The 9,463-nt window shown below is 37.4% G+C and overlaps 1 protein-coding gene across 1 annotated transcript in view; it reads right to left on the bottom strand.

Annotated features, from left to right (window-relative positions):
• Window positions 1-5,115, bottom strand: part of LOC106517299 (cytochrome P450 2J6) — a 10,630-nt gene extending 5,515 nt beyond the window's left edge. The window contains exons 1-6 of the mRNA XM_014008061.1: window positions 4,828-5,115; window positions 3,196-3,361; window positions 2,821-2,973; window positions 1,338-1,498; window positions 1,044-1,220; window positions 803-941 (exon numbers count right to left, since the gene is read on the bottom strand). Coding sequence (XP_013863515.1) covers window positions 803-941; window positions 1,044-1,220; window positions 1,338-1,498; window positions 2,821-2,973; window positions 3,196-3,361; window positions 4,828-5,019 — 988 coding nt within the window. The 5' untranslated portion in view covers window positions 5,020-5,115. The remainder of the gene's footprint in view (window positions 1-802; window positions 942-1,043; window positions 1,221-1,337; window positions 1,499-2,820; window positions 2,974-3,195; window positions 3,362-4,827) is intronic.
• Between the last annotated feature and the right edge of the window lie 4,348 nt (window positions 5,116-9,463).

Genomic DNA, 9,463 nt, shown 5'->3' with positions numbered 1-9,463 from the left:
ACGTTCCTCTCTATCAAGAATTTGCCCTGTTTGTGCCGGGGCACCTGATCTTTGGGGTGAACCAGCCTTTGCCGTAATGTGTTTTGGGGTTTGAAAGCCACTGGGACATCATGTTTAGAAAATAAATGTCTCAGTTTCTCCGAAACACCCGCAACATACGGAATAACCACTGGTTTGGGTCTGGGTTTGGGTGTGACAAGTTAGGAGTGATCAGGACTCTGTACCACAGAGCAGACATTGTCCCTACAAACCCAGAAGCCAGGGAGAAAGAGAAGTGACACACACGACAGGCCCTGGAGCAGTGTGGTTATCCTGACTAGGCTTTCCTGAAAGCAGACAGGAAACACAGACAGGATTCCATGCAACCTTCAGGTGAAAATGAAGACCCCAAGAAGAACCCGTCCAGAAGACCTATACAATTTTTTTTCTTTTTGATTTTTTACCTGGATTACTGAGATGCATCAAGTAATGGAGAACATAGGTACTGGAGAACATGGGTACTGGGGAGCAAAGATACTGAAGAACATAGGTACTGGAGAACATATGTATTTGGGAACACAAGTATTGGAGAACATAGGTACTGGGAAACAAAAGTCTTGGGGAACAAAGGTACTACGAAACATAGGTTCTAAGAGGCATTGGGAAACATAGGCATTGGAGAAGATAGCTGCACTCCCTAATGCAGTACATCTGAACCACAGTGTTTGGCACCTGGTTAGTTCAGTGCTTATAGCAAAAAGTAACACATAAGAACACGTTTCAGTGTGTCGTGGCTCCATTTAGGCTCTCATCTGTCACTTACCTTGGATAACAGGGTTTTTCATGAGGTAAATCAATGCCCACATCAGAGTGGTGGCTGTTGTTTCTGTTCCAGCCAGAAAAAGATCCAGAGAGACCATCACCAGATTGATCTCTGTGAAACCCAGGTCTGAGTCCTTGTGCTACACCAAAAAAACAACAAAACACATACTACTTTACTGCAGATATAGCTTATCAGAAACTGATGTGTTTTGAGGTTAAAAAATGTTTTTGAAGTTACATACATTTTTCATTTCAGTAAGGAAAGCGTCGATGTAATCTCGAGGATTGCTGGAGTCCAGATCCGTCTTGTGCTTTTCTATCTCTTTACTCAGGAACTCTTGTATAGTTGCATAATTACTGAAGATTCTGTTGTGAGGACCTGGCAGGTAGTACATCATTTTAGGAAAACCCTGGTAGAGCTGCTCAGGATAAAACAAGGGATAAAACAACATTAAACTTTATTCAAAACCACTGCTTTCACCTTTTCATAATAAACATCTGACATCTTAGTGACCCTCCAACAACGTTCAACTCACTTGACCCCATACACTCCCCTCCAACCAAATTGCCTCCGCCAAATACTTCAGCATGATCTGAAAGGTGTGGTCGCTGTAGTCATATCTTTTCCCCATAACCAGCTGACAAATAATGTTGGACACAGCATTGTTGAAGAGACCTGCTGGAGTAAAAGGTTCTCCTGAAACAGAGAAAGAAAGGAGCACAGGTTTAAAAGGGCTGCTTCTTACATTGTTATGAACTACAGGGTTTGGACAATGAAACTAAAACACGTGGTTTTAGACCACAATACTTTATTAGTATGGTGTAAGGCCTCCTTTCATGGCCAATACAGCATCAATTCATCTTGGGAATGACATACTGTATACAAGTCCTGCACAGTGGTCAGAGGGATTTTAAGCCATTCTTCTTGCAGGACAGTGGCCAGGTAAATACGTGATGCTGGTGGAGAAAAACATTTCCTGATTCGCTCTTCTAAAAAACACCCCAAAGTGGCTCAATATTATTTAGATTTGGTGACTGTGCAGGCCACGGGAGATGTTAAACTTCACTTTCATGTTCATCAAATCAATCATTCACCAGTCTTGCTGTGTGAATTGGTGCATTGTCATCCTGATACATGTTACCGCCTTCAGGATACAATGTTTGAATGCCCATCTAGCACAAGTATTGGGCCAAGGGAATGCCATGATATGGCAGCCCAAACCATCACTGATTCACCCCCATGCTTCACTCTGGGCATGCAACAGTCTGGGCGGTACACTTCTTTGGGGTTTATCCACACAGTAACTCTCCTGGATGTGGTGAAAACAGTAAAGGTGGACTCATCAGAGAACAATAAATGTTTCACATTGTCCAAAGCCCAAGATTTGCGCTCCTTGCACCATTGAAACCGACGTTTGGCACGAGTGACCAAAGGTTTAGCTATAGCAGCCCGGCCGTGTATATTGACCCTGTGGAGCTCCCGACGGACAGTTCTGGTGGAAACAGGGGAGTTGAGGTGCACATTTAATTCTGCTGTGATTTGGGCAGCCGTGGTTTTAGCTTTTTTGGACACAATCCGGGTTAGCACATGAACATCTCTTTCAGACAGCTTCCTCTTGCATCCACAGTTAATCCTATTACATGTGGTTTGTCCTTCTTGGTGGTATGCTGACATCACCCTGGATACCGTGGCTCTTGTTACATCATAAAGACTTGCTGTCTTGGTCACAGATGCGCCAGCAAGACGTGCACCAACAATTTGTCCTTGTTTGAGCTCTGGTGTGTCACTCATAATGTTGTGTGCATTGCAATATTTTGAGCAAAACTGTGCTCTTACTCTGCTAATTGAACCTTCACACTCTGCTCTTACTGGTGCAATGTGCAATTAATGAAGATTGGCCACCAGACTGGTCCAATTTAGCCATGAAACCTCCCACACTAAAAAGACAGGTGTTTCAGTTTCATTGTCTAACCCCTGTATCTGCACAATACAAAGAATACAAAGCATATTTCATTCACCTTTCTCTCTCTCTAGTTCCTCCTGCAGGTATCGGATCTCCTCACAGATACTCTGTTCCAACATGTTTTTTCCCAGACCAAAGGTGCGTAGGGTAGACAAAGCAAAACGTCGCTGTCTCTTCCATTTTTCACCATTGCTCGTGAACACACCAGCTAGTTACAAACATAGATGAACAAGTTAAATATGTAAACCATACTTATAGAATACGTGAAAAACTGTAGTAGCTGTAGTGGATTTAATGTCCTGAGACAGTGTATCTGCAGTGAACATCAGTATTTATGCCAAATGCAGAAAAAAAATCAGTTTAGTTCAGTTAAAAGTAGACCTCAGGTTCAGAGATCCTGGTCAGGAGAGTGCTTATTCCTGCTACACACCGTCAGGTTCAGAGTAAATCCTGTCAGCCACAGCATTGGGTGGTCGATCCACAAAGTTCTCTGCTTGATTCACTATGGCTTCCTTCACCGTCTTGTAGCCGCACAGAATCACTATTGTATCCTGGCCAAGGCGAACAGTGAAGACATTCCCATAGATTTTAGCCAGCTGTGGAAAATGAAACAAACCACACGAACAGGACAAGAAAACAGTTTTTTAAATCTTAATTTAAAATAAACAAATCCCATTGAAATCTCTGATCTCTATTTTGTTTTCAATTTTTTTTATTGGGAGGAATCAGTGAAAGAAAGACAAAGAATTAAAAATGACAACTTTCTTATCATGTTTTTCCAGATCTCTTTTTCAAATGGAGATCTGAGCCTGAAGGCAGCCTATGCATGTTTTTAGATTGTGAGAGAATGCAAACATGTGGAGAACATGCAAACTCAACACAGAAACACCACGGGTCCAACCCATAAATCCAGGACCTTCTGACTGTGAGGCAACAGTGCTAACCACTTATCCATCATGATGCCAAAGTGCAATAAGGATGAAACTAAACACACAATCAAATGGTTTGCCAGGTGTGTTTAAAGTAGGGCTGCCAAATGATTAATATTTTTAATCTGATTAATCCCAAAGTAGCTGTGAATTAATCATGATTAATCTTAAATTTAATATACATTTCTATTGCATATTGATAAAATAAATTACTTGAGTTATTAATTAGTTTTTAATGTTTTTATTTAGAAAACAAAATTGATGCTTAGATATGATTTTTTGAATCTAAAACAGGACCTAAAAATGCTCCAAACATATTAGTCAGTTAAATGTTGTGCAGAATAATGAGGTTAAATCAAGAATTCAAGGAATTTCATTCCAAATGAGTACTACATGAAGAATGAAAGATAGATACTAAGGTCACAGTTGTCAGCAAAACATAAATAAATAAATAAATAAATAAATAAATAAATAAATAAAATAAAACAAGCAATAAGAAGACAAGAAAATAAACTGTACATAATGTGTTACACATGGAGTTTTTTTTAACTTATTTAATTTATTTAACCTTTATTTATCCAGGTAAACTGTTTGAGAACCACTTGTAATTTACAAACATGACCTGGCACTGAGTGTATTGCAATATACAAACCTACATATTCAGCCATACAAAGTGATTGTAAATTTTAATTGTGATTAATTGCAATTAAAAAATTTAATCTATGCCCATGCAGCACTAAAATTAATCAGAGTTGACTCAATTAATTTCACAGCCCTAGTTTAAAGGTCTGTCATCATTTTTTAATACAGTCACTAGGTGTCAGAAAAAGCTTTATGCACAGTTTATTATGAATAGCATTTTAAAACAAAATGAGCAATTCTTCTCTTTTTAGTCATTTAAGAGGATTACATTTTTTCATCGTGCATCTATTATCAGTGACAAATCCTCAGTTTAAGTATAATAAACAATCATAAGTCTGAAATGTTTTAGTTTATACATGAATTTACACATTTAATCTTCCCAGCCAGATCTTGCAAAAATACATTTAAAAGCACTTTTCAATAACTATCTTGTCATTAAGACGATGAGCACAGAGATTATTTATACTCTTGTAAATACTGTAATTGAATACCTTAGTAAAATAATTTTGTGGATGTTTGTTGTCCAAACCCAAGATGTTCCCCACAAAGGGAAAAGCTGTTGGTCCTGGAGGAAAGTTTGCTGGTTTCCTGTTTTTCAGATAGTCCGCGATAAGAAGGAACAGAAAAACAAACAAGAACAGACTCTTTAGGTCCAAGCTGAATAAGAAATGATAAAACCACATGATTGCAGAAGAAGAGAGGCTGCAGGTGAAGATTCAGGTTTGCTCCCGTCTTGTTTGGTGTTTCTTTCAGGCTTGCTTTAAGCCTGTTGTGTTCAACACTCCCACAACATAAAAATGCAGACTGAACAAAGAGCAAAGTGTCTTATATAACATGTTGGAAACCACACCTCCTTGGCTTTGGACAGGCCCGTGTAGAGCAGATATGTTGAAATCACTTTAATGGCATTGAGTCTTCAGATTGTCAGCAGTAAGAAAATAACATAACAGCCTTTTCAACTTTCTAACAATGAAGTCTTTTGTCTATGAGGATTTGTACAATCCTTCATTATTTTTAGTTATGTTAGTGCAAATTTGATTTAAATGTTTGTTTTTACCTGTGCTTCCTGTTACATTTTTTAAAAGCCTGTTTTTTTTTTCCTTCACTGTATTCCTGCTGGTTTCTAATGGTCTACACTCAACAGTTTTTACCTGCTGGTGAAGCAAAACATGATGACAATCTGTTTGTGTATGTGTTCGTTTTTTTTTTATCTGTTAGCAAAATATCTTACAAAATCTCAGAAAGTGATTATTAGGTTTTTAAATAGAACAGAACAGTTTAAAATGTCAGCCACAGGCAACTGACCTTAGGAAACAAAACTCACCAACTGAGTCAATTTTACAGACATTGAGCTAAAGTTTGGGGTGGTAGTAAATGAGCATTCTTCACAACACATTCTCTGAGCACTGCAAGTAGTGCATCAAACTAATGAGTCAGTGGGGGTGAGACAGAAACCAGAAAAAGGCAAGACAGGTCGATTAAATGCAGCCATTACCTTCTTAGTTGGATTTTCAATTAAAACTATGCATAATGTTCTTGTTATGTTTTTTAAGATAACATAATATTAATATAGACTCTCTGCATCTGACTTTCAATTTATTGCTGTCTTTTGCATTCAAGGTCTCCATTTTTAATTTGGGTTATGACAGGTTTTAAAAATTATGTTTTTCAGAGTAAGCATATAACAATACAAGGCACGGTTCTGATAAATTCCACACTGTATATTTATCAACTCATTGTAAATAACAAGCTGAACCAGTTTGGAAACTAAAAGCAGTTAATCCCAGGGTCAGTTTGGACAAATACAAAAAGCATGTTATTACTTTTAATTCCTCGCTTTAAGTCATGCAAAGCTCAATAACAGTCTCTCTTTCTAACTGAAACAATAAAAATGTTGAATTTAAAAAACTTGGTTGGGTTCTCACTGTAGTTTACACAGAAAAAAACCAGTTAATTGTTTCTACCATTTTTTTTTATTCTGAGAAACCTAATTAAACCAGGTTTAAAGGGTTTCAGTGAAACATCTCATGCTCTTCCCGTAAGAACACTGAGTTCTTTAGAGATGACAATCAGTTCTGTTGACAGACAGAATCAATTCAGACTGTGGTGATTACTGTGTGTTTACCTGTAACATCTGAGTATTCTCACCACAGAAGGGGATTTGTTTGTCCATGTCTGTGTGGTTGTATATGTATGTGTTCATTTGTTTGTAAAAGTAGCTAAATATTTCATAAACTGATATATTTCAATGAAACTGTGTCAAAAACCAACAACTGGCTATTCACGACACATTTGACATTTGGATTAAACCCCATTAAAGACGGCCCCTACAGCTAATCGACAGCAGCCAACAGAAAAATGGCTAATCAGTTTTACAGGCCTCAGACTCTTTAAAGGAATTCAAATTGTTCGCCATCTTTCATGCCAGATTTTTAAAACTAAATCATCTCATTCTGAGAAAGAACAAATCATGAATTTGTAGAGAACTATGGCTCTACACTTCTCAAAACTTAAAGTTAGGAGGAAATCACGAGTTCTTTCTGTGTAGGGAGGAAATACCTTTCTGTGTAATTGTGAGAAACACACAATAATTTATTGTACTCAGTAGTTCAAGTTTTCTAAATTAAATGATATTTGTTTACAGAAAAAAATAAACTACTTATGTACAAATTAATGTGAATAATCAGAACTTTATGAGTTAAAACATTAATAAGAATCACATACGCGTCCGTAAAGATTAATGTAAAATATGACAACTCAGAAAGAACAGTAAACTTTAGGTTTAGATCTTGATAAACCAGATGTTTACAGGCACATTTACTTATATGGCAAAGGTTTTAAGTTTAAGAAGAGTAAGGAAGAAGGAGGATTAATTTTAAGATTTAAGAATTATCAACTATCTTATCAAAGTTTGAAAACCAGAACGAGCACCCTGCATCTTTACCACTGAGTCAGCCGGACCTCCGAACACTTTACAAAACTTCAGCTTTACCTGGTGGTGTTTTCGGCCGTCAGGTCAAGCGTGTGGGCAGGATTCACTCGGTTTGTTAAGGATAGCCAGGTCAGGACCTTTACGACCAGTAAAAACTCCCACGTTTTGATTTACAGCGTCTCAGAAGATCTGCGTTTGTCCGGCAGAGAGAGACAAGGTTCACTCAGGTTTTCTTTCAAAATAAAAGACTTCTCATCAGAAGTTTAAAAATAATAGAGCTTCAAAGCTGTTGTTGAATCAAGACTGAATGTGTCATGATTCTAGACAGAAAGACTTGCTTGTTGGCACCAGAGGCAAATCTGATTGTCAAAGGCTGGATTTTCCTGAAAAGGAATCAACAGCTCAGAGAGATGAAAAATGGTCTCTCATCTCTTTCTTCTTTGGTTCTTCTCTTCGTCTGTCGAGGCTCAGTTCCAGTGTTAGTATCTAAAGAGAGAGTAACTAGGAATGTGACCTCAACTTTTGGTTAGTACAGGCAGAAGAATGAAAGTTTAGACTAGAAGACCCTGCCATGGCGGGATAACAACCCTGCACCTGGTTCAGAAAAACAAGTTTCACTTTGACAGACTTACACTGAATGAAAAATTAAAATTCTTTGGAACATAAGAGAATCATTTAAACTGAAATAAACCTTAAAATATTTGTCTATGATTCAAATACAAATATTTTTTGTATGTATATTTCATAATAAAACACAGTGAAGTCATAATCACAGTGATCAATGTAGTTAAATTGAAAAATAAAAATAAAAACACTTAATCACTTTTACTTTAAAAACAATAGTTGATTAAACAAATATTTGTGTAAGACAAATATTGAAGCAATTTTCTTTTTGTGTGTTTTCTTTTTCTTAATTATAATGTAAATGATTAATTGTTACTCTTTTCATTGTGTAACTGATTTATAAAATGATAATAACTTGTAGTTAAAAAGAAAGTATAAATCAAAAAATATAAAGGACATTATTATTTTGTTTATTAAAGAAAATAAAATGTCTCTTTTGAGGAATGTCTTTTTAAACCAGAGTCAAAGACAAGTGGAAATGTTTATTTCCCCTTTGGGCAACCCTTACATTCCCCCCTTATGGAGGTCATCACCCGTTCGTGATGATGAGATGCAACAAAAATGGGAACCCCAAAATGTCTTTGATCTTGAGGTAATCCAATTGGTGAACAGGGAATAGTACAAATGGCAGTCCAAAGTGAGAACGTGGCATAGCAAAAGTTCCCTTCTTAGAGAAGAAGAAAATCTTGTGTTAAAAGTCTCACTGGACGAAAAACTTTAGTAATCCAACAGAAGGAGGAAAGGAAAAAATATTCTATGTATGATCCCCATAACGTCTGTTGGTAACTCCCTAGGATAAACTTTAAATCCATCGGAAAACAGAGTCTGTAAACCACTGGAAGCGAAAGTTTATAATCCACCAAGGAAAAATGTTTAATCCACAAGGGTAATTCCACTGCGACTGGGGTGGTTGAGCTGGCGTCAACCAATTTCTGGAACCATGTGAAGAAACAGAAGATTTCTGGAACCACGTGAAGAAGCAGAAGATTTCTGGAATCCCCTTCTTCGAGAATCGATTTCCGGAATGCTGCAGATGAGGTTGTGATCTCTAGCCCAAGGATAGAGATCACCAGCAGGACCAGCGTGGAGATGGACACCACCAGGAGGTTGCAGGTCGGGAGCGTTGAGCGTGGACCTTGTCAGTCGAGGTGGACCATCGTGGAGGATGCTGGATGTGGAGATGTTTCCAGTTGATGCTGTTCTGGTTCCTATGTGTTATGCATTTATGTGGTTTTGGGTTAACCTAAATGGGAATTTAACATTGTTATACCTATGTGCACCTTTGAGTGTTAACTATCATGTTTTAGATAAGATACAGGTAATAGTTAAAGGATGTGTTGTTGCTTTAATTAAAGAGTAGATATGAGGGTTTATATCTACTGAAATTTAAGAGGGCTTCTTTAAGGAAAGGCCTCTTACTTCAACTTATTCCTCCAATCATAACTTAGTTATGCTAGGTGATGGAAAAGTAAAGTTAAGTTCAATTTCTGAGGTTGGCTGTTCTTGGACGAGCGACTTCAATGCTTCAAATTTTGTTTCCCTTTATTGTTTTGGAGTCTATGGCGCGACTC

Source organism: Austrofundulus limnaeus, unplaced genomic scaffold (assembly GCF_001266775.1).
Source record: "Austrofundulus limnaeus strain Quisiro unplaced genomic scaffold, Austrofundulus_limnaeus-1.0 Scaffold47, whole genome shotgun sequence".
Taxonomy (NCBI): domain Eukaryota; kingdom Metazoa; phylum Chordata; class Actinopteri; order Cyprinodontiformes; family Rivulidae; genus Austrofundulus; species Austrofundulus limnaeus.
This window is presented reverse-complemented; position numbering and strand designations above follow the sequence as displayed.